The sequence below is a fragment of the Salmo salar genome, chromosome ssa09 (genome assembly GCF_905237065.1).
Source record: "Salmo salar chromosome ssa09, Ssal_v3.1, whole genome shotgun sequence".
In the NCBI taxonomy this organism is placed as follows: domain Eukaryota; kingdom Metazoa; phylum Chordata; class Actinopteri; order Salmoniformes; family Salmonidae; genus Salmo; species Salmo salar.
In genome coordinates, this window is record NC_059450.1 from 118469324 (window position 1) to 118495778 (window position 26455).

The 26455-nt window shown below is 42.8% G+C and overlaps 1 protein-coding gene across 5 annotated transcripts in view; it reads right to left on the minus strand.

Moving 5' to 3' along the window:
• Positions 1–5176: 5176 nt before the first annotated feature.
• The window catches only part of nova2 (NOVA alternative splicing regulator 2), a 58194-nt gene continuing 36915 nt past the window's right edge, over positions 5177–26455 (minus strand). For all 5 annotated transcript variants that reach the window (XM_045724392.1, XM_014214115.2, XM_014214116.2 and 2 more), the window contains 2 exons: positions 25077–25243; positions 5177–6837 (listed from right to left, as the gene is read on the minus strand). In XM_045724392.1, coding sequence (XP_045580348.1) covers positions 5809–6837; positions 25077–25243 — 1196 coding nt within the window. In that variant the 3' untranslated portion in view covers positions 5177–5808. The remainder of the gene's footprint in view (positions 6838–25076; positions 25244–26455) is intronic.

Genomic DNA, 26455 nt, shown 5'->3' on the forward strand with positions numbered 1-26455 from the left:
TCGATGGGGTACAAGCTCAAGAGTGGGACCCTGGGTTCCGTGAATGTCTGGCTAAGGGTGGTGGGAGTGGGTGTGAGCGAGGAGGGCGGGGGTTGGGGCATTGTGAGGTTTTGGAGTTGAGCACTAATAGCCACACACCTACTGAAAAGCAATGATGTCACCTACAGCAGGTGAACCATAAGTTTGCATTCCTCTGCACATCACAAAACAGATCTGTTTACCCAGCAACATGGAGACGACATGATGCTGACCTACTGCAGACAAACAGACACGAGAGAGCCAGACAATAGCACATGCACAGCTGTACAGTAAGGTACTACACTAATGCACAAACCCCCATCTCAGCTTACTCTACAGGGCTATACAGTATACCTCATGCTGACATTGTATTGCAACTGAGGCATCGCTAGGAACAGGGATGTCAATTTGGTTATAGTTTAGACTGAGTGTCCTTTTTTGACACTGTTATTAAAAGCTTCAGAAATATACACAAGTCCAAATTCTGTGTTAAGTGAGGAAAAGTTATGTTTTCTTGTGGCTGACCAGCTTTTGTAATTTACAATCCCCTTTTGAGCATGCCAACACCATTCAGTTGTCTAATGGTGAAACTGAATGACAGTTGGGCAATGGACAACATGGGGAATATTGGCAATATATATATATTTTGTGGTAGAAAGTGTAATTATGTAATGAGACAAAATTCTGTGATTATAGAGTCAAACACACCTTGTCCCAAATTCTGGAGAGAGACCCAGGATTTTGAGAAATACAAAGCTGAACAGCAACAGAGTGTGAAAAATCATGGTGCCGACACACGGCCTAGTTTGACACATCAAAATACTTTTCCTAGTTTCCTTTCAGGAGATGGGGGTTTAAATGAGAAATCTGTCTAAATGAGAAATATAAAGTGCATATTTACATCAAGACAAGAGATCAAGCTCAGAAGGAGCCGGAAAGGGAAACAGATGGTTAGAATGACACTAGGGCCAGATCTGGCCTACCTGATGTTAGTTATTCACACAAAACACATGGACACTCAAGCCCTGAAGTCATGATCGAAGAGTGATATGCAAACTTATGCAGAGGTGAGTATACTCCTGGACAATATCTCCATATCTATGTAAAAAGCATTAAAATTAATTCGGAATGAAATAACGCAGTTTTAGAGTTTTAGTAAAATAAGCACAACCAGCAAAAAACGAATTGCTTCATGTTTGATTAAAAGTTTGTTCCTATCTCTCTAAGAATGTTTTAATGCCTAGACAAAGTTCTCACAAAATACTCATCCAGTCATACAATCTAATTACACTGTGGCCTTGCTCTAATGGACTATGTCCCTACATGTTCTTAGTGAAAACAACACACGTTTGAAATTGTGTCAAGGAAAATGAAAAGGCTTTTCCATTGTTGGCATGCAACGATTTGTCTTCAAAATGAAGAATACACACCGGGCCAAAAATTTTGTACGATATTTTTTTCTAACATTTTTTTGTTGTCCACGCTTCACTTTGATATCATGCAATATAGACGTGCAAAAAAGATAACATCTATCTCCACAAAATACATTTTCAGAACTATAAAAGGCGGTATTAAGAATGTTAATATCATGTGTATCATTAACCATGCTAATCTATCTATACGTTGGTTCTTCTGTCCCCGGAGTCTAAGTACGGTAATATTCAAGGAATTCTGGATTACTAGCTAACAAGATGGCTCCCTTCCTTCACAATCCCTTATTTCATGTCTTATAGTAAGTAAAGGGGAATTAAAAGTTTAACTAAAACTTTTTTTTTTTCATCGATTTTACTCAACAACAAAAAAGTCATTTGTACCATTTCCTTCTATTTACAATTATAAATATGGTCCGTTTGGCACTTTTCACATTTTTTTCCCTATAAAAGTACGTTTCCTTTCATGTAATGTTCTTTAAATCACGCATATTTTCAGTTTCAGTCTTTAAAGATCTATTTTGGCACAGGTTTATTTGTTGAGTTTGTTTTAACAGTAATTATTATCTTACCAGCATGTATAGCATTTAGTACACCTCTTGGAACTAGAACACCCTGCTAAACGACCAATCAGATATGTTTTAACTTTATTTTTAGTACATCACTTATTAAATAGCAGCAATTTCACAAATTAAAAAAAAATTGTCATTATGTAAATCTATTCAACATCTAGGTAAATCCAAAGCTTTTACAACGGACAGAACAAAAAGACAATACAAGGACAACATGCTACTACGTATATTGCTTCCAGTACTCATCACATTTTATCTAGATCCCCTAAATTACAAACCAACCAAAAATGGACACCCTAAAACCCCATCATCATGGGGTAATTTTGTTGAATTAGATAAAAAGATAACAAAGCCGTCCTTTGACAAACTTTGTTGGCACCTTCTAGTGATCTCCAACTACAGCGCTTTGATATCATTCACATTGATTTGTCACAGTTGTAGTATCGCTTATATCCAGTAATCTCTATCATTTCTTATTGACTTCAACGTGCAGTATTTCCCTTATTCTACTCGCAATCTATGTAAATGTGTTTATGAATGTACTGTATGTATCTGGGCATGTGTACCAAATGTAGCATAATGCTTTCACTCCTATCACTAAGATACAGAATAAAATATGGTTTCAAGCCACTGGCCAGGTGATTGACAGAATGAAGTCAGCTCTCTCTCTTAGATGCCTGGTTGCAGGTTCTCTTTCTTACTTCCTCTGCCACCTACTAATTTGTTCTCATTGCTGCTGGCAAAATGGTCACTAACTAGACTCTAATGCTCAGCTCTACAACCAAGGGAACTCTGTCCTCTCAACCCTCAAAGCATTAAGAGACTCAGACAGTCATTGTTTTGGAGTAGTTGTGGTCTGGAAGGGCAAGCAGACATGCATCGTAACACCAGACATTATCACCCATGGAGAGATGTGAGAGGGGGGCTTTGGGTTGATGTGTAAGAATGGGGTGCACGGAGGTACAAGGGTTGGAGGGTGAGGAAAGTGGATGGTATTAGATGGGAATAAAGAAGCCTCCTTACCAATCTGTCGAGATACGCGCTCACTGTCGCTCCAATAGACAATAGAGAAAACATTCCAATGTTGAATAATGGTGAGAGAGCCCCCCATTGGATAGATTTCCTTTACATTACAGTGTCTAAATGTCCAATTGGGGAGATAGGTTCCCTTACCAGACCAAGTTAGATTGTTTAGTGTCAAGCAAAATGTGCCCCCCCCCTTTGGCATTTTAAAAGTAATCACATTTTAGGTTAGCCCTCCATTTTCAGTTGGCTAACAGAATATATCAATTTCAACTGTTTGAGAAAACAGCAAATATGAAGTTGGACGATTAGAGTATCTTAAAAACAAGAGCAACCCGGTCAAAACTGGGATGAAACTCTTCCACTCCCCCCTCCCGCCCATCCCATCCTCCAAATAGAGACTGTTTCTACAACCACATTACTTTCATTGCCAAACTGAGTCAAAGCGCATCCAGAATCACGAGTCAAAGCCTCAATCCTGGATCACGGTTTCAACGTAGTGTTTAGAAACATGAATACTCTTTCCTCGTCTTGCACGTCTAACTGAGAACTGATATTGTATGCAAATAGAGTTTTGTTCGTGAGATATGACTAGTTGCCTGGTATTTTCATGTGTACATTTCCCTGACATAATAATAACGCATATGCCTGTGACCAAGCTCCTACAGCACACAGCCCTGACCTCATGGGCAGACAAAAAGATACCCACACTTCACAGTGCATTAAGATGGACTTCAGTGTACTCCGATTGCAACAACAACAAACAAAAACAAGATAAAACAAACCAAAACATCTTTAGCAGCTTATAGGTTAGTGGGTAGTATCCATTGCAGGGAGTGTGTAGTGGGAGGTCCCTACAGTTTGCCAAAATCAGAATAACCCACAACCATTAGACTTGTAGTTTACGCCCAACAGACCGTAGCACCTTACATTCCCCCTGTTCATCGTGGACAGAAGAACACTGCTTGATAAGAGCAAGTATTAGGGAAAACAACTTCGAAATATGAATGACCTTAAAATAGATCTGCTTGCAATGAGACGGGGCCTGGCAATCTGCTTGGACCCTAGCGAGATTGTTTCAACTATCAACTTTCTCATCTTCAGTGTTTGTATTTTTCAGTAGTATGGACGTATCCTGGCGGGGTCGTCACCTCTAGGTTCTAAGTGCTCTTGTTCCTGGTCTCTCGGCTGGCCTGTCTAGACAGTGTTGTTAGAGTGCCACAGGCAGAAGAGCAGCGCTCGCTGGATATCTCAGTGGAGACGGCTATGGCCCTACAGTCCCAACAACACTTTGGCTTTTCACAATGTTGAGGGTAACAGGCTAAGCTGGAGAGGGAGAGAAATCTGAGCTCAGACAACACTGAAACAGCTTTGGGGGTTGACGTTATTAGAGAACTTCGTTCCTGCAAGAACGTGAACGCTGCTCTTGGGCCTGTTGTGCAAGTGGCATATTCATTGTGCAGCTATGTATGTATATAGAGACTAGTCTGCTTGATTTCACCGTAATCTGCCATGTAAATATGTTATAATCCATTTTTAGCACTGAAATGGCATCAGAGGGTTTGTGTGTGTGTGTTTTAATGTGAATATTTACTGTCCTGCTCTTTGCTGGATATCAAAGCTAACCCTTACTCTTCGTCATCACTGTAGTGGTCCCTACGGTGCAGTTTTTACTGGACTTAAATAAGACATACTGTATATTACACTACGTGACATACTATTAAATCCACTTAAATTAAACAAATCAAATCAAAAATAGTCTTTACATTCATGTCAACCTGAATTCACAGATTTAAAAAACAAGGAAAATACTGAACTTTATGGGTGAAATCATATTAATAAATAATGATGATGATATCTATAATAATCATAATAATAATCATAATATCAGACTGCAAACCTTGTTGAGAAAAATGCCCCAACCTCTATATGTACTCTAGCGCTACTCTCGAATTCTGACCCAATGAGATGCACCACGCGTCTCTGCCTTCGTCCTACATACGAAACACGAGCATCCCGGATATAAATACGGAGCGTGGCATAGCATGCATCTGGCTAAATCAGAACCTAAGGCGCGAGGCAATAGGGATAGGAGGGCACATCTCAACCTCCTTTGCCCAAAACAGAGGGGGGGGGCTGTGAGAGGGGCGAGGGATGGGGGAATGGAGGGGGATGTCATCAACTACAGGCATTTTCCTTAGATCTCAAACCAAGCACTTGTTTGCAGTCTTATCAGACCCTTGTAGGGGGAGGGTGAAAAGTGTGGGGGGGGCAGGGTAAGAGGCAAATTGAAACTGAAGGCAAATCTGAAGAAAAAAATCTGTGAGCTACACAGGAATGGGGGTGGGGGTGGGGAAGGGGCTGATTCCATGGGGGTCATCCCCCAGTACCCCCACCGCCCCCCTTTTCCAAACTGCAGCGCGGCAGCATGCCAGTTTAAAATCGCATTCACCACTGTCCGGAGAATACCCAAACAAACAAAAAACAAAAGAACAAAAAAACAAAACAATAAAAAAATCCCGAAAGATCAAGACTTAAGTAATAAAACCGTATTTACATTTTACACCTTATTTTCATTTGTATTCCGCATTACACTTTCTCCTCTCTCCGAGCAAATTTTTGCGTCACATCATTTTTACAATACTGAAACACGAAAAAACGTGTGGACGATTCCTTCCAACATTCTTGCTCTCCTCTCCCTTTCTCTCTCACTTTGCATTACTCCCCAAGCCCCCACTCGTTTTCCTCCATTCCATTCCCTTTTTCTATCCCACCTTCTGTGGGTTGGTGGCGCGCACACCCTGCTCATACGTGATCCGTTGGCTGATCAGATACTGAGCTGCCTGCGTTGACGCCGGAGAGCCGGTTATGGTAACTTTACGGTTCCGGGTGCCGGGAATGAACTCTCCCTTTTTGGAGATCTGGATCCGGGCTCCAGTCAGCTCCTGGTACTCCACTAGCGTTTTCCCTCCTTTCCCCAAGATGGCTCCTACCAGGTTTTCGGGAACAGCGATCTCCACCACGTCCTTGGCCCCCTCCTGCATCTGCTTCTCAGTGGCCATCAGGGATTGTGCCATCAGCGGGGATGAGGCGCTCAGGTAGCCGTTGGTGGCCCCAGTGGCCGCGGCCAGTGAGCCCAGGGTGAAGCCTCCCAGGGAGGCGGCCTGGTGGCCTGCGCTGGTGGAGGCATCGCTGGCGTAGGATGCCAGGAGGTTTGCAGCGGCAGCCGCAGCAGGGTTAGCGCTAGCCGCTACGGCGGCCAGGACTCCTGAGGCTGCGGCGGGGTTGAGCCCCAGGCCCAGGGAGTTGGTGTTGTAGCCGTAGCTGGCTAACGTGTTGAGGGCCGAGGTAATGGTCAGGAGGTCGTTGCCTGAGAAGCTGGGACCCATTGTGGTGGGGAAGCCGCCCATACTCTGCATGGTGGCCTGACCCAGGAGGCTGGAGGCTGTGGCAGCGGCGGCAGCAGCAGCAGCGGGGTTCACCTCGGCTGAGTTGGCGTAGGGAGAGCCGGTGGGGTTGGAGTTGGCCACAGGGCCAGAGATGTTGGAGTAGCTGATGTTGAGGCAGCTGCTGCTCTGGGGGTCCTCCTGGATCTTCTGAACGATGATCTCCACGGCTTTACGGTTCTGCTCGGGCTCTCCGCTAATGGTGACCACGCGCTCCTGCAGGTTGATGCCCTCTGGTTTTTGTGAGAGCTGCACCCAGGCGCCTGACTGCTCCATGACGGCCTTGACTGTGGCTCCACCTTTACCAATGATCAGACCTGCTGTGCTGTTTGGTACTATCAGCTTGGCCTGGGGAGAGGAGCAGAGAGAGAGGACATAGAGATGGTTACTGCACTGATTTCACACTGCCTTAACATTGTATCTCTACATGACAGAAGTGTGATATCAATTGAATAGAGGAAGGGACTGGGCGAGGGAACGGAAGAAAAGAGATAACCAAGATAATAACTTGAAACAACCCAGAACAACAGAGAAGGACGTAAGATAACAAACAAAGAGTGCGAATAGGGAGTATGTTAGAAATAACTGACAGACAGAGAAAAAGAGAGTGAATCGAGCTTGGGGGGGCTAGCAAAAGGGAATAGCAAAAGGGAATAGAAGTATAAAAATTGTTCTATACTCAAGATCTTTTTTCAATGCTGTCGCATAGGGGAGAAATAAGAGTGAGCTGTTTTTACTCCTTCGACAAACATTGTAACATTGACAGAGAGAGTCGTTTCTGGACAAAAAAAAGGGAGAGAGAAAGAGTGTATTTTTTCCCCCTTTGTTTCCGAGCTGTGAATCCATTATAAAGAGGCTCCTGGTGAAAAGCATCTACTCCCAGGGGTCAGTGTTACCATGGAAACAGCTCCAGCATTCAAGGGGTACTGAAAAGGAGTCGAAGCGACGCGTAGCAACTAGATCCATCCCCCCCCCCCACTTCCACCCAAATTCACACAAGCGTGCACACACACACATATACACCCTAAATAATTCTCGATACAACTATGTATACACACTCACATAAACACCCATATTAAAACATATGCACGCCTTCACTGTCCTTTGTCATTCAACATTAGAGAAAAGGTGCCAGCTGGGGAGAGTGAGGAGGCGGATTTTCTTTCTTTCTTAATAAGTATGTACTTGATTAAATGTACTGTAGTGGTATTTTGAGCAAGGGTAGTTTTGCACCAAAGCCAGTCAAACAATGTTACGAATGAACCTACTATGGGAGGATGATAAATGAGAGGAGTCTCACAGGGATAGTAATGGTTACCTACAATATGTTCATATCGTGCAATGTGGAAACAGTTACAAAACTCTTCTTTGAATATTTGAAAATCCATCTTGAATGGTAAAAGAAGAAAAGCAAGTGAGTGTTGGTCGGAAGACAAGGCAAAGAAAGGAAGGAACAAAGAGAGAGAGAGAGAGCGAGAGAGAGAGAAAGAGAGAGTGTGTGTGTACAGGGGAAGTATGGGGCTAGTAATTAGCATGGCCTCCATGTTTCTCGCACTGGGTGGCTGGATTTGATCTTTACACTTTCTCAATGTTTGCTCCAGTCCTTCTAAAGACATCAACATTTCTTTACAGAGGCGCTGCTGTAACCTTGATTCTGTCGCCTTGCTGGCTGTGGTACACTGCAGTGAATTTACATAGAAATGGGAAATTAACAGACGGCAGGGACAGAGAGAGATCAAGACTTGACTTCAAACTATTAAATATAAAATATTATTTTTGAGTATTTGTAGTAAAATATTTTATACACATATTTACTTGTGACAGTGATGAAGAATAGTCATGCATTGGAATTGAGGGATTGTTTTGGTTTAGTCCCCATATGGATAAGAGCCATCTAAATTGGTCTTGGCTCAGTGCAATTTCTCATCCAGTTTCTCACAACCAATTTTTCACCACATTCCCCCTAATTTTCATACAAATGTGTGTGGTTCAATGTTGAGGCAAAAATATGTCCCTCTTTTCGTTCAAGCACGCATTAGAGATGGGTTTGAGGATCAAAACAACTGAGTGTGGAAGATTCTTAGGTGAAGATTCTCCTAAGAATCCTTTTCATCTTCTGCATTGCACACAGACACATACACACATACACACACACACACACACACACACACACACACACACACACACACACACACACACACACACACACACACACACACACACACACACACACACACACACACACACACACAGCTTTTGCATGTTGTTGGATTGGATGTGTAATGATTCAGATGGGACTTGCCTCCTAAAGATTAGAAGCAGCGGAATAAATAGCTGAATAGTGCGATGTATAAAACCCATTACTGCTAATGATGAGTCTCTTGGACCACATTCAGCTCTTTAATATTTAATAGATGTTCAAAATTGTAATTGTCTTTCTCTCATAAGTCCTTTACCCCACATGCACTGTTTCTAAAGCATTCATTTTGTTGTTCTTGGTTGCCGTTGAGTTTCCCTCACTATGTCATGTTTGGCCATTTTAATCTGAAATAATCGTCCTCATCCCCAAGAGTTATAGCTGACAATCAGTTTTTTTGTGAGTGTGTTTTTTTATGAAGGGGAGAACATTTGGCCTGTGCGTCGGAGCAAGCTGCTGATTAAAATGTAGGCTCTTTAGAGTGCGGTAAGAATAGAGCAACGTCGGCGGATACGCAGAGCTAATTTTGCTGAATGTGTCTTAATGCAAGCAGACTGAGAATGAAGCCTCCTACCTCTTCCTTCAAAGACCGAGTCCGAGAGAGAGAGAGAGAGAGGGGGGGGAGTTGTGAAGGAGGATTGGGAGAGGGTAGGGGGATAGGCCAGAGAGAAAGCGAAGATGAGAGAGACCTGCTGCTGTTTCATCTGCCGCGGCTAGTCGTTCATTATGTACTGTGGGTTGGGGTGCGGGACGAGAATAGGGGTGAGGAAGGAGGAAGGAGGCTGGAGCTGCGCTAATGGGGACCAGGGATGGGGACCATAATAGCCATGGAGGGTGCTGAGCCATGGAAATATGTTTGAACCAGCTTTCGGAAGATAACAAACATGAGAACAAACAAACAAGCAAACCACAGAAGTTAACAAGGCCTGTAGCCATCAAAGAGATAAAACAGCGTAATTTGCTAGGCTGCCGCCGTCCCCGATATAGAAACCACTTCTTTTTCGGTTCCAGGTTTCCATCACGTCCATAGCTTGACAGAATGTATTGCTGTAGCATTACTACACCCCCACTGTTCCTCACCCCCTCTCCTGGTTTCTCTCGCCATGCTCAGGGATACTGAGAGGCTCAGCTCATGTCTTCTCTATGTCAAGGGCTAAGGCTCAACCTAAACCTCCAATAGTACTGTTTCAGCAAGGAGTTATTGTCTGTGGATGCCAGAACCACACTTCACCCCCTACCCAACCCTCCTCTGCCCTCCCCAGACCCCCAGTTACGTACGTGTGGGGACACGGAACAACTGTTGCCCCCTGCGCCCTCTGTCCATCCTTTAGACGGGACTTGATCCGTGAGCAGGGGGCTATTTGTACTTTGAAGTTATAAGCACCAGACTTTAGGTTAATCGCCTGTCTCCTGATCCCCGGGCTTAGCCGCTCCTCTCTGCCTCGTCTGCCTTTCAGTGTGTGGCTCTCTCTCCGAGTCTGGAAAAAAACCTGGGTTAAAAATAACACAGAAGCATCACACTGCAGCCGACCCGCTCCAAAGGTTGACAAGAACGGTCCCGAGTGATGGACCTTCGTCCACCCACCGCGCACGCACAATCCAAATCAAATGATGAAATTAAAAAAGAATGCGTGCCTGGATGAGCGCTGTGGCACACACTCTGGGCCGCTAGCCTGATGTAAAAATGGTCTCTTTTTTGTTGTTGTGGCTGTAAGGATTATCCCTGGTGGTCATTTCAACCCCTCCCAGTGTCAGTAATGTTAATCCGCTCATTCTCCCTCCATTTCACTGCCTATCACACTACGAAAGCTGAATTTAGACATGCTAGTGATATGATGGGAGTGTGTGACTTTTCTTTCTTTCTGATGACATAGACAAACACAATAGGGTGGAACTGATATCTAAACAGAGAGACACAGTATTTGAAGGGAGGACTTAAAGTGGAACAGACAGCGTTTAAACTACTATGCAGATATGAAACAAACAGAGAATCGTAATATCAGTCAAAAAGATCAAATTCCCAGTTTATGCTACAAAACCAACTTAATAAGAGGTTGAGAGAATAGATGGATGCAGTTCAATCCATGATTAATATACAGTGCCTTCAGACAGTATTCAGACCCCTTGACATTTTCCACATTCTGTTACGTTACAGCGATATTCTAAAATGGATTAAATATATAAAAAATCCTCAGCAATCTACACAGAATATGCCATAATGACAAAGCGTAAACAGGTTTTTAGAAAATGTTGCAAATGTATTAAGACTAAAAACAGAAATACATGATTTACATAAGTATTCAGACCCTTTGCAATGAGACTCGAAATTGAGCTCAGATGCATCCTGTTTCCATTGATCATCCTTGAGATGGAGTCCACCTGTGGTAAATTCAATTGATTGGACATTATTTGGAAAGGCACAAACCTGTCTATATAAGGTCCCACAGTTGATAGTGCATGTCAGAGCAAAAACCAAGCCATGAGGTCGAAGGAATTGTCCGTAGAACTCTGAGACAGAATTGTGTCGAGGCATAGATCTGTGGAAGGGTACCAAAAAATGTCTGCAGCAATGAAGGTCCCCAAGAATACAGTGGCCTCCATCATTTTTAAATGGAAGAAGTTTGGAACCATCAAAACTCTTCCTAGCGCTGGCCGCCTGGCCAAGCTGAGCAATCGGGGGAGAAGGGCCTTGGTCAGAGAGGTAACCAAGAACCAAGGGCTCTACAGTTCGTCTGTGGAGATGGGAGAACCTTCCAGAAGGACAACCATCTCTGCAACACTCCACCAATCAGGCCTTTATGGTAGAGTGGCCAGACGGAAGCCACTCCTCGGTAAAAGGAAAAAGACAGCCCTCTTGGATTTTGCCAAAAGGCACCTAAAGACCCTCAGACCATGAAAAACAAGATTCTCTCGTCTGATGAAACCACAGAATTTGGCCTGAATGCTCAGCTTTACGTCTGGAGGAACCCTGGCACCATCCCTACGGTAAAGCCTACTCGTAAAACTGATCATCCTACCGATCCTCGACTTCGGCGATGTCATTTACAAAATAGCCTCCAATACCCTACTCAATAAATTGGATGCAGTCTATCACAGTGCCATCCGTTTTGTCACCAAAGCCCCATATACTACCCACCACTGCGACCTGTATGCTCTCGTTGGCTGGCCTTCGCTTCATACTCGTCGCCAAACCCACTGGCTCCAGGTCATCTACAAGACCCTGCTAGGTAAAGTCCCCCCTTATCTCCGCTCACTGGTCACCATAGCAGCACCCACCTGTAGCATGCGCTCCAGCAGGTATATCTCTCTGGTCACCCCCAAAGCCAATTCCTCCTTCAGCCGCCTCTCCTTCCAGTTCTCTGCTGCCAATGACTGCAACGAACTACAAAAATCTCTTAAACTGGAAACACTTATCTCTCTCACTGGCTTTAAGCACCAGCTGTCAGAGCAGCTCACAGATTACTGCACCTGTACATAGCCCATCTATAATTTAGCCCAAACAACTACCTCTTCCCCTACTGTATTTATTTATTTATTTTGCTCCTTTGCACCCCATTATTTATATTTCTACTTTGCACTTTCTTCCACTGCAAATCTACCATTCCAGTGTTTTACTTGCTATATTGTATTTACTTCGCCACCTTGGCCTTTTTTGCCTTTACCTCCCTTATCTCACCTCATTTGCTCACTTTGTATATAGACTTATTTTTCTAATATATCATTGACTTTATGTTTGTTTTACTCCATGTGTAACTCTGTGTTGTTGTATGTGTCAAACTGCTTGCTATATCTTGGCCAGGTCGCAATTGTAAATGAGAACTTGTTCTCAACTAGCCTACCTGGTTAAATAAAGGTGAAATAAAATAAATAAATAAAGCATGGTGGTGGCAGCATCATGCTGTGGGGATGTTTTTCAGCGGCAGGGACTGGGAGACTAGTCAGAATCGAGGCAAATATGAACGGAGCAAAGTACAGAGATCCTTGTTGAAAACCTGCTCCAAAGCGCTCAGGACGTCAGACTAGGGTGCAGGTTCACCTTCGAACAGGACAACAACCCTAAGCACACAGTCAAGACAATGCAGGAGTGGCTCCTGGACAAGTCTCTGAATGTCCTTGAGTGGCCCAGCCAGAGCCCGGACTTGAACCCGATCAAACATATTTGGAGAGACCTAAAAATAGCTGTGCAGCAATGTTCCCCATCCAACCAAACAGAGATTCAGAAGATCTGCAGAGAAGAATGAGAGAAACTCCCCGAATACAGGTTTGCCAAGCTTGTAGCGTCATACCCAAGAAGACTCGAGACTGTAATTTCTGCCAAAGGTGCTTCAACAAAGTACTGAGTAAAGGGTCTGAATACTTATGTAAATGTCATATTTCCATTTTTTATTTATAATAAATTAGCAAAAATGTCCTAAAACCTGTTTTTGCTTTGTCACTATGGGGTATTGTGTGTAGATTGATGAGGGGGGGGAATTATTTAATACATTTTAGAATTAAGCTGTAACCTAACAAAATGTGGAAAAAGTCAAGGGGTCTGAATACTTTCCAAGGGCTCTGTAATTCACCAATACATTTCTTGGTAGTCTTGGTTTTGTTTGAAACTGCTAGTGAGTCGAGTGAAGCTAATAGTACAGAAAGTAAGAATGACTGGGTTACAGCGGCAATGAAAAACGGAGCCAAGACAAGTAAAGCTATGTTGGAAAATAGGAAACCCCTAGACTCGTTTTTGGTCGGAGTCAGGTTTTTGGATCAATGCTACTTGGGAAATCCGTTTAATGTCTCCAGGAAAATCTGTAATATGTTGGAGGAAAGTGTGGAGTCGGTTAGAGTCACAAGAAGTGGTCTTATTTAGTTTTTTGTGTGTCTGCGGTGCAGAAGAAGCATGTTTTAAGACTCAAAAAGATATCGGAGTGGAATGTCGTAGCATAGTGCCTATCAAGGGGGTTATTTCTGGGGTGGCGCAAGAAATAAAGGCAGAGGATATAACTGAAGACATCGATGGAGTGGTTGATGCACATCGACTGACCTGTATGGTGGACGGAGAAACAAATTCACTTCATCCATGCTACTGTTCTTTGATGAACAGTTTCTCCCTTCTCATATAAAGTTAGGATTCATGCAATACCCTGTAAGAGCTTTTGTGCATAAGCCTCTTCAGTGTTATGAATGTAAAAGATTTGGTCATGTGTCAATTGTATGCCAGATGAAAGGAAATGCTGCAACTGTGGAGGTGAACATGGGTCTGAATTCTTGGAGTGCCCTGTTAGGGTGAAGGAGAATGAGGTGGCAAGGGTAAGGCATGTCAAGCGTGCTCCCTATCTGGAGGCAGTGAGAAAATTGGAAGGAACGAGTGGCGGGGAAGAAGCAATGGTAGTAAAGCCACCACAAGTGAAGGTTTCTTATCAAATGAGGGATAGTGAAGTGCTACATGTTAAAAAGGTGAACTTTGTATTATTTATTGCAATGGTCATAAACTGAGAAAAGAAGAAGTCTAAGAAAATTACAATCATTGTGAATGCCGCTGAACGTTTTTTGGGTCTTCATGATTTCACAGCCGAGGACGTGCAAGAAATCCTGTCGGTGACAGAGTGGATATGTAGGGATGTATTTTGGAGTGGATATGTAGGGATGTATTTTGGAGTGGATATGTAGGGATGTATTTTGGAGTGGATATGTAGGGATGTATTTTGGAGTGGATATGTAGGGATGTATTTTGGAGTGGATATGTAGGGATGTATTTTGGAGTGGATATGTAGGGATGTATTTTGGAGTGGACTGTGATTGAAGAAGTGTGATGGGTTTTGTTAGTTGACGTGTTTTATTTTGTATGACGTCGTTTTCCCCATTTCCCAAAATGTTATTTTTTTGTTTCTTATTCAATACCCCGTCCAGCCGGTGGCGGTAGTGCACCATTAACATTGGATGCCAACCGCCGTTAAACCCCCATCAAAGAAGAAGAAGATTTGGCATTGATCAAATAGACGGGCAGGCAGGCAAGTTCCCATTCAGTTGTCAAAACGTGGGTTAGGATAAGCATGCATTGGCAGCCAAGCTGCAGAATGACGAGAAGGCTACTGTTCACCATCGTTTATCAGTGCAATTTTGACAGCTAACTAGCTGAAAAAGTCTGAGAAGGTTTATCTAATGTTCCCTTGTTAGATTGTTTGCTCATCTCGCTCTGGCTAGCATTAGTTGTTGATCATGTTGTTGTTGATGTGGATAAGAAACTGAGGGATAGATAGCCTACCTTTTCATGGTTATTTGATAAATAGGACTTTGAAGATCCCAAATGTAAGAGGACTACCTTTCTATTAACATATTTGCAGAAATCCATTCAGGTGTATTTTGTGGCTTTTGGTGAATGTGTTAATGTGATCTAATGTCGCGCTGTTGCTACTGTCTGTAAACACACAATTCAGTTCAAAATGGCAGGCCGTGTGGCAAATGGCTTATTTGCATATAGGCCTACTGTAGCTATGATTGGCTGTGGCGCGCTGGTCTGCGTAGACTTCGGTCCTGAACAAGACAGAGGTTTTTTGGGGGGTTTATATTTACTGCAGTGTCTATTAATTGTCCAAACGCACGACCGCTCTCCCACTCTATTTTGCTATAGAAATTTCACAAATGCCTTACCAGACGTCATTCCCAAACATTCTATGAATTTATGAAACCGCTGAAATGACCATATCTAAGTGCTCGCGTGTCAGAAAATGTAAAAAAAAAAAAAAATCTTCCTGGACAGATTGAACAGATTTTAATAAGATTTCATGTTGCTAAAAGTTCCACTTTAAATGTATTAAGAAAGGAGTGCATTTGATAGGGATTGTGGTCTAAAATAGGATCTTAATTACATTATTTGGGTCAGTATGTTCACATATACTATAATGTATAGTACATGAACATATGCACGCGTGTTGCGCACCAACTTTGCTCAGATTCGTGGCTGGCTCTGATCCCAAACCTGGGCCCTCGATCATGCATTAAGTGACCTCATGAGGCCTGCCATCTAACAAGTGCTGATGAGGCCCAAAATAGCCTGTCCTTGTGGGGCTGAGGTGGGGCCACGTCCGTCCGACGAGGAGCCTCAGTGTGCTGCTGAGCCGGGCCAATGGGCTGCTCCACCAGGACATGTTCACTCATAGACCCTAACACGCTGTGACAACATGGAGCGGTTAAGAGAGAGAGAGAGAGAGAGAGGACTGAGAGGAAGACCTTCTCCTTCCAGCTCCAACGGAAACAGGGCTGATGCTGGGTTCAGGCTTTTAGCCTTGGAAGTACTATTCAGCCTTAAGTAATACAACACCACTGTCCACTTAGCCCCCTCAAGGCTTTCATTAACAGAAGAATCCTGGAAGCGGCACAGCTGATAGAGAATTTTAAGTCACTAGGGAACGGCAGTGTGTTTTGAGGCTGGGCTGGGAAGCCCATGTCAAACACTAGCCAACCAGAGGAGGCGATGGATGACACGCTCAGAAATGTTGGCGACCACAATCTTATCGGATTGTTTGTACAGACATCTCTTCTCACAGTGGATTAGAATAACTCAGAACCCTGGTGTGCCACTGGGAAGGAAAGTTGCTCTTTTCTCACGCATATTTAATAAAAGGGGATTAGTAATGAATTGTTCTAGTATCCATGGCAACTGCTGACCTCCATCCTCCATCTTGGTCCCATTCCCAGTCCAAGCCTTGCAGGCAGATATAGTACATTAAATTGTGGCTACATATTTATTAATTTAAAAAAATTACAATACAAAATATACACATACAAACAGCATGCAGACGCACACAAACATCAATGACATCACACCAGCCCAGACCCACCTGCTCACACCCCATCCCCAGCACCCGCATCACTCTCTGCCACATGGCCTCAAACTGCAACATTTTGTTTCTCTCCACGCCCACGTACTTTCAACATTTAGATAATAAATAAAGCATTTGACCTTTCCATTGTGTTAACGATTGAGGATTGGTTAATTTCCAGTTTTTAAGTATACGTTTAGGCTATACATTTAAAATGCTGGACATATCACATACACATACACACATACACACATATCACATACACACATACACACATATCACATACACATACACACACACACATACACACATACACACATACAAATACTAACTTTAACACCAGACGTTAGTTTCGCTTCCACAAAAGCCTGATCTAAACCTGATCTAATATTCCTCTCCACACATACTGTAAAGCAGCAGTACCTGTAATTCATAAACATAAAACAATTTCCTTCAAAGGACCTCTCCCTCCCAACTACACACATGCATGGAAGCATCCTCACACACACATCCATACACACAGTGGCAAATGCGTCCTTCCTTCCTAAGAGATTTAACCCAACATTAACGGGTGCACATCCTCGTCAAACAACAAATATATTGTAGTGCCTCTCTCCACCGTCTTTCCTACGAATGGGATCGATACTTGGCGGAGGAAGTGACCTTTTCCTGGGCCAGCTGATGAATCTGAAGGTTAAAAACGGCATTAAAATATTTTCTGCTGGCCATCGGTCCTCCTGAGACAAGGCTGGAGGGGGAGGGGGGGGTGGAGGGTTATTGGAGAGGTTGCATTGCTCTGTTTTCTTTTTTCATACGTTACAGCGATTTTCCTAATGTAGCTTTTAATTTAGGAGATGAACGGCCCACTCTGCTTGCGCTAGGCCCGGCTATATGGATTAGCCGGCGCTGTTCCAATGAGAACAGTTATTAGATACAGGATGCTGGTTAATTAAATAGACTGGACTTGGTGGTGTTGCGGAGGGTGGGCTGAAATGGCGCAGCCACTTAAAGCAATCACTTACAGTATGTCATTACAATGAAAGAGAACCTCTGCGTCACCACAGAGCGAGGGAGCATTTTAAGAGTTGAGGTTTATGGCTTACTAAAGCTTTTAAGAGATTAGACCAAAGAAAGATAGTTTACTGCGTAGCATCTTCATGGTCGCTTAAATGTTAACTTTCTGAACCGTTAAGAATATAAACGTTACTGTTTCTGACCCACAAGAGTAAGATCTAACTTTCAATACCTAAAAAACGAAATCCCTAAATCACAATTCCTTGTAATTAACCACCCAATCTCAGTTACAGTACCAGTCAAAAGTTACTCATTCAAGGGTTTTTCTTTATTTTTATTATTTTCTACATTGTAGAATAATAGTGAAGACATCAAAACTATGAAATAACACATATGGAATCATGTAGTAACCAAAGAAGTGTTAAACAAATCAAAATATATTTGAAATTTGAGATTCTTCAAAGTAGCCACCCTTTGCCTTGATGACAGCTTTGCACACTATTGGCATTCTCTCAACCAGCTTCATGAGGTAGTCAACATTTAAATTAACAGGTGAGCCAATCAGTTGAGTTGGGACAAGGTAGGGGTGGTATACAGAAGATAGCTCTATTTGGTAAAATACCAAGTCCATATTATGGCAAGAACAGCTCAAATAAGCAATGAGAAACGACAGTCCATCATTACTGACATGAAGGTCGGTCAATGTGGAAAATGTCAAGAACTTATAAAGTTTCTTCAAGTGCAGTTGCAAAAACCATCAAGCACAATGATGAAACTGGCTCTCATGAGGATTGCCACAGGAAAGGAAGACCCAGAGTTACCTCTGCTGCAGAGGACAAGTTCATTAGCGTTAACTGCACCTCAGATTGCAGCCCAAATAAATGCTTCACAGAGTTCAAGTAATAAACACATCTTAACATCAACTGCAGAGTAAAGGAAAAGCAGCCAACAAGTGCTCAGCATATGTGGGAACTCCAAGATTTTTGGAAAAGCATTCCTCATGAAGCTGGTTGAGAGAATGCCAAGAGTTTGCAAAGCTGTCATCAAAGTAAAGGGTGGCTGCTTTGAAGAATATTAAATATAAAATATATTTTGATTTGTTTAACCTGTTGGGGGTAGGGGGCAGTATTTACACGGCCGGATAAAAAACGTACCCGATTTAATCTGGTTATTACTACTGCCCAGAAACTAGAATATGCATATAATTATTGGCTTTGGATAGAAAACATTCTAAAGTTTCTAAAACTGTTTGAATGGTGTCTGTGAGTATAACAGAACTCATATGGCAGGCAAAAACCTGAGAAGATTCCTTACAGGAAGTGCCCTCTCTGACCATTCCTTGAGCTTCTTGTCTCTGTTTATTGAAGACTGAGGATCTTTGCTGTAACGTGACACTTCCTACGGCTCTCATAGGCTCTCAGAGCCCGGGAAAAAGCTGAATGATATCGAGGCAGCCCCTGGCTGAAACACATTTGCGCTTTTGGCAAGTGGCTGATCAGAGGACAATGGGCTTAGGCGTGTGCACGAGTCGACCCCATGCTTTATTTTCTTTCGTCTTTTTACCTAAACGCAGATTCCCGGTCGGAATATTATCGCTTTTTTACGAGAAAAATGGCATAAGAATTTATTTTAAACAGCGGTTGACATGCTTCGAAGTACGGTAATGGAATAATTAGAATTTTTTTGTCACGAAATGCGTCGTGCTCGTCACCCTTCTTTACCATTCGGATAGTGTCTTGAACGCACGAACAAAACGCCGCTATTTGGATATAACTATGGATTATTTTGAACCAAACCAACATTTGTTATTGAAGTAGAAGTCCTGGGAGTGCATTCTGATGAAGAACACCAAAGGTAATAACATTTTTCTTATAGTAAATCGGACTTTGGTGAGTGCTAAACTTGCTGGGTGTCTAAATAGCTAGCCTTGTGATGCCGGGCTATCTACTGAGAATATTGCAAAATGTGCTTTCACCTAAAAGCTATTTTAAAATCGGACATATCGAGTGCATAGAGGAGTTCTGTATCTATAATTCTTAAAATAATTGTTATGCTTTTTGTGAACGTTTATCGTGAGTAATTTAGTAAATTTTTTGTAAATTCACCGGAAGTATGCTAGTTCTGAACGTCACATGCTAATGTAAAAAGCTGGTTTTTGATATAAATATGAACTTGATTGAACAAAACATGCATGTATTGTATAACATAATGTCCTAGGGTTGTCATCTGATGAAGATCATCAAAGGTTAGTGCTGCATTTAGCTGTCTTCTGGGTTTATGTGACATTATATGCTAGCTTGAAAAATGGGTGTCTGATTATTTCTGGCTGGGTACTCTGCTGACATAATCTAATGTTTTGCTTTCGTTGTAAAGCCTTTTTGAAATCGGACAGTGTGGTTAGATTAACGAGAGTCTTGTCTTTAAAATGGTGTAAAATAGTCATATGTTTGAGAAATTGAAGTAATAGCATTTCTAAGGTATTTGAATAACGCGCCACAGGATTCCACTGGCTGTTATGTAGGTGGGACGATTTTGTCCCGCCGACCCTAGAGAGGTTAACACTTTTTTGGTTACTACATGATTCCATATGTGTTATTTCAGTTTTGATGTCTTCACTATTATTCTACAATGTAGAAAATAGTAAAAATAAAGGAAAACCCTTGAATGAGTAGGTGTGTCCAAGTAGGTGTGATCATCACAGAAACCAGAGAATATTTTACATTATTCAGGAATTGTTTGGGTCATGTGGTGAGGGAGGGTTCATGTTGTATGGGAAGTGATTGTTTATACTGTGCAGATTCACTCAACTATGAAACAATTTCTGTACCACAACAAATAGCCCTCTACAGGCAATTACACATGGTGAGCTAGCCACAACTGCAATGCATTTTGGTGTCGTAGGGCGGAACAACACACATTTGAGAGAAATTCCAATTCCATATTCCACAATTCCACTTTTCTACTCACTCACATCTAACTCGAAGTTAACCTGATTCCCGAATTCCTATACATTTTTGGGCTACTTCCTGTGTGGCCAGGGCAATAACAGGAAGTAGGAAGCAGGTGTTCCTGCATGGGGTGAAAGGTCACAGGAAACTGTGGTTGGCCAGAGGAAATCTGGAGGGAGGATTCTGAAAACATTTGAGACCAAAGGCAGTGGGGCGCAGCTCAAAGTTGACACAACTCACTGTCATCATGTTATTGTAGACGTCACAGTCTCGCCATAGTGGGCAGTTGTTGCCTTGAAATGCCAGATCAGATCAAAGTTAGCTAGCAGAACAATGCTATTTAGCATTTCAGCTAAATTAGTCATGTATTAGCCTAGGTATCAGTTTGAGTACTGAACGTTGCTCCATGTTAAGTGAGATTCAGTGTCGGTGGGTGTGGATGTTTTTTGTGCCTGCCTGTCTGTCTGTCTGTCTGTCTGTCCTGAGTGAAAGCTTTGGATTTGATTGAGTTAGGTGTTTGCTGCCTGTGCTCCTGCTTGTCCCGTCTCCATTTGGCTGGTGGAGATTAGCGGCTGTAGCTTACAGAGAGCCAGGCTGGCAGCTGTTGCTTAGCATAACTTCACATCTTATCTTACATCTCTCACTCACTCTGCTCCCTGGGGCAACCAATAATGAGACACATGCCACGACAGCCGTGCTCGTGACAACCAGGTAAAAAAAATAACCACACACATAACCAAAATAGGCCCTGAAAACGCATGCGTTGTGCCTTTTGAGTTGAGTATGGAATATGGAAGTCGATTCATCAGAAGACCTCCCTTCTCACTTGTTGTTTTGGTTACAACCGTTGTCTGAGCAATGTCGACCATGCTCTGCAGAGTCTACAGAGAGTAGTGTATGGACCATTGGAGTTTGGAGAATAGCTTACGTTACTAATAGCCCAGCAACCAACAGGCTACACTGTCTGTCTCTGTGTAACTCAAACACAGAATCATTCCATACAACACTCTCAAACTCATTATTATTAATAGTAAAAGACAGGCACAGGAATTATTTCTGTCTAAAATAACTGCCCTTTATCTGATGCCATAGGAGCTGTTCCTTTTTCCGGCACTGCCATCAATCCATCGTTCACTCAAAAGCTTGAAGGAAAGAATCACCCATTTTGAATGTTCTATCAATTCCCGGGGTCATTTCATGTTTTCATGTGCATCTGAGCTTATTGCCGTTCAAGCAGGCAGAAATACAGCCGGTATGTCAAGTTTTGCATCGAGATGCACAAAAACCACATACCATTCAAAATGAGTGAATCTTTCCTTTAAATACTGGTTTGTGTATAAGAGTGCATTAGTTTCGATATACAGTTGAAGTCGGAGGTTTACATACACCTTAGCCAAATACATTTAAACTCAGTTTTTCACAATTCCTGACATTTAATCCTACTAAATATTCCCTGTTTTAGGTCAGTTAGGATCACCACTTTATTTTAAGAATGTGAAATGTCAGAATAATAGTAGAGAGAATGATTTATTTCAGCTTTTATTTCTTTCATCACATTCCCAGTGGGTCAGAAGTTTACATACACTCAATTATTATTTGGCAGCATTGCCTTTAAATTGTGGGTCACTTGGGTCAAATGTTTCGGGTAGCCTTCCACAAGATTCCCACCATAAATTGGGTGAATTTTGGCCAATTCCTCCTGACAGAGCTGGTGTAACTGAGTCAGCTTTGTAGTCCTCCTTGCTCGCACCCACATTTTCAGTTCTGCCCACAAATTTTCTATAGGATTGAGGTCAGGGCTTTGTGATGGCCACTCCAATACCTTGACTTTGTTGTCCTTAAGCCATTTTGCAGCAACGTTGGAAGTATGCTTGGGGTCATTGTCTATTTGGAAGACCCATTTGCGACTTCCTGACTGATGTCTTGAGATGTTGCTTCAATATATCCACAGAATTGTCCTCCCTCATGATGCCATCTAGTTTGTGAAGTGCACCAGTCCCTCCTGCAGCAAAGCACCCCCATAACATGATGATGCCACCCCCGTGCTTAACGGTTGGGATGGTGTTCTTCGGCTTGCAAGCCTCCCCCTTTTTCCTCCAAACATAGCGATGGTCATTATGGCCAAACAGTTCTATTTTTGTTTCATCAGACATTTCTCCAAAAAGTACGATCTTTGTCCCCATGTGCAGTTGCAAACCGTAGTCTGGCTTTTTTATGGCGGTTTTGGAGCAGTGGCTTCTTCCTTGCTGAGCGGCCTTTCAGGTTATGTCGATATAGGACTTGTTTTACTGTGGATATAGATACTTTTGTATCTGTTTCCACCAGAATCTTCACAAGGTCCTTTGCTGTTCTTCTGGGATTGATTTGCACTTTTCGCACCAAAGTACGTTCATCGCTAGGAGACAGAACGCGTCTCCTTCCTGAGTGGTATGACAGCTATGTGGTCCCATGGTGTTTATACTTGTGTACTATTGTTTATACAGATTAACGTGGTACCTTCAGGCATTTGGAAATTGCTCCCAAGGATGAACCAGACTTGTGGAGATCGACAATTCTTTTTCTGAGGTCTTGGCTGATTTCTTTTGATTTTCCCATGATGTCAAGCAAAAAAGCACTGCGTTTGAAGGTAGGCCCTGAAATACATCCACATGTACACCTCCAATTGACTCAAATGATGTCAATTAGCCTATCAGAAGCTTCTAAAGCCATGACATCATTTTCTGGAATTTTCCAAGCTGTTTAAAGGCACAGTCAATTTAGTGTATGTAAACGTCTGACCCACTGGAATTGTGATACAGTGAATTATAAGTGAAATGATCTGTCTGTAAACAATTGTTGGAAAAATTCCTTGTGTCATGCACAAAGTAGATGTCCTAACCTACTTGCCAAAACTATAGTTTGTTAACAAGAAATGTGTGGAGTGGTTGAAAAACGAGTTTTAATGACTCCAACATAAGTGTATGTAAACTTCCGACTTCAACTGTATACTGTATGTGTGTGTTCCTAGGATACGTGCGTGAGTGCGTGTGCGTGCCTGTATAATGTGTAAGTGTATATTATGCATAAATTCCTGACTATATCAGAACCGCAAAGTGTTCACTCTGCAGTAACTTTTTCCCAGTGGAGTATTCTTTGCCTAGCAGAGGTGTGTAACTTGTCTGATAACTCCTATAATTATACACATTTATAATCAGGCAGGCCTCGCGGCAGGAGAAAGAGCAGGAGCCGCCATCGGCAGGCCCTCGTGTTGTGTTCCACGAATTTAGGTTATGGCCTGCCATCACTGAGTCTGCTCAGTAAGCACAAAAGGGACAATGCCGTGAGGGAGTAGCACAGCACAGATACCAGAAAATAACTCAAATTCTGAATTCTGAATACCCAACATGTGCTTTTTGTCCTAAGAGGTAATTGAATTAACAGGACGATAAATAGAATGTTGGGGTCAATGTTGCAGATGAAAACAATGCAGGTCCTCCCCGAACAATCAATGGAGTGTAATCATCAAGTGATAATAAGTGATAATCACTTAAAGAGATTGGGAGGGGGAATCAATGGCTTGCCTAACTGAGCCTGTTCTGTGTTGGTATGAACTGGTGGACTCTGAAAGGCCAAACAATAGAGTTATACATGACAAAATACAGTGACAATTCGTCTTGTCATTTTCATTCGATAGTGCTGCCATGGTCGATTTTAAAGGAAGTGGAAGGGGAGAGAGGGTGATGGAAGGAGCAAATCATCTGGATAGAATGCCGCAGCACAAATGAGCTGAAAGTCTCAGCCCTGATGTGGGACAATGTGGATTTCTAACACCTCATCTATGTGTTTTAGCTGGACAACACTTATGAGCCACACTTCCTTTGCGGTGCAGGGGGAGCTTCCTTCCAGACCCTGGTCTGTTTGTGATAGCTGGTTGAGGGTAGTGAGGCTAGCCATCCATTGTTAATGTCACATGTGTGGGTTTAAGGGGGCCTATCTGGAAGAGCAAGAAACCCCACACCCCAGACGCCATATCCTGTCTGGGTGGATTATATCACAGCCGGAGGATGTCTCTTTCTGTCTGTTTACATGGAAGCTGGGAACACTCCCTCGAGCCTCGTGCAGACACAAAATCAGAGCTTGGCCACAAACTCACACTCAAAACATTTATTAGATTGGGCCTTCTTCGAAAGACAAATAATCATGACTTCCATCCCTTGTTGTGAGATGGTAGCTGCCAACACATAGACAATGGCGTGAGGCTATATACAAACTAATGACTGGGATTAGAATCATCCATTTTGGTCTGACTAGCTCAGGGGTCAACATTTTGGCTCAACTACTGCAATGATGCTCTTCCATAATGGTTCAGCCCAGGATTGTCAGTTTGCTAAGTCATATTCATACCTACCTACCCAACACACATCTACAACCACACACTCACGTGCACATGCACACAAACACTTTCATTGCCTCAGTTGGGATAAAATAGGTACAAAAACACATGGAAAAATCCCTTTTACATTCACTATACAGTCTCAGGTTGAACTCTTATTTAGTCCAGGGAGAGAATGTAGTCTCGGTCTCAACACTAGAGGGTCTTGAGAGAAAAGAAGCAGGGGTTGGGATCATGGTAATGGGCTTCACCTGTTTGATGCGGTCAGGGTTGACGGTGGTCTGTGGCTGCATTACGCTGACCGGTTCGGATTTCTGGGTGCTCTGTGGCATCTCCCGCACCTTCTCAGCAATGAAGTTATGGACTCCATTCAGAGCCTCCACTGTCCCCTGGATCAGACACACCCGCTCTGTCGTGCCTGGAGAACAGACGGAAACACTTCAATGTCTCATTCATACATACAGAACATGACTTACTAACTTAAGGCTTTTGGTTCCTATAAGGAGCACTGGTTGTTGACAAATACATACAGAACATATGCAACTTTAATGAATGGTAATGTACTCTCATTACCAATCAAGCATCTCGAGAGAATGTCATTTTATGGGTATGTGTAGGCCTAATCAAACATTAAAAAAAGACAATGCAATCAGTATGTGTATTTCTTTCATGTCCAGTGACTCCCTCTTTTCCCAGATTTCAAAAGTTTCACTTCTGGTCTTTCCCAAGATGGCAGCCAACATAGGAATTGGTTAATAATATTTGCCATCTCATAAAATACAACCCTGTAATTTCTAACTACAGTCTCTATTGGTTCCCCTTAGCGGACGCTCCCTACAGTATCTATGCAATGACTCAATGTAGTTTGCTTCTATGAACATTAAACATAACTATTTTAACTATTGTACAGATTGTTTTCAGTTTCCTGGCTTCACATCTCCCATCTGTGAAAGTAATATTAGTAATGCCTGGTCAAATTCCATCAGTAAAGTCATACAGAGTCAGCAGGATGAATACAGCCTGGTCCCAGATCTGTTTTGTACTGTTTTGCCAACTCCTATATATATACACACAATGCTCAAAAAAATAAAGGGAACACTTAAACAACACAATGTAACTCCAAGTCAATCACACTTCTGTGAAATCAAACTGTCCACTTAGGAAGCAACACTGATTGACAATAAATTTCACATGCTGTTGTGCAAATGGAATAGACAACAGGTGGAAATTATAGGCAATTAGCAAGACACCCCCACTAAAGGAGTGGTTCTGCAGGTGGGGACCACAGACCACTTCTCAGTTCCTATGCTTCCTGGCTGATGTTTTGGTCACTTTTGAATCCTGGCGGTGCTTTCACTCTAGTGGTAGCATGAGACGGAGTCTACAACCCACACAAGTGGCTCAGGTAGTGCAGCTCATCCAGGTTGGCACATCAATGCGAGCTGTGGCAAGAAGGTTTGCTGTGTCTGTCAGCGTAGTGTCCAGAGCATGGAGGCGCTACCAGGAGACAGGCCAGTACATCAGGAGACGTGGAGGAGGTCGTAGGAGGGCAATAACCCAGCAGCAGGACCGCTACCTCCGCCTTTGTGCAAGGAGGAGCACTGCCAGAGCCCTGCAAAATGACCTCCAG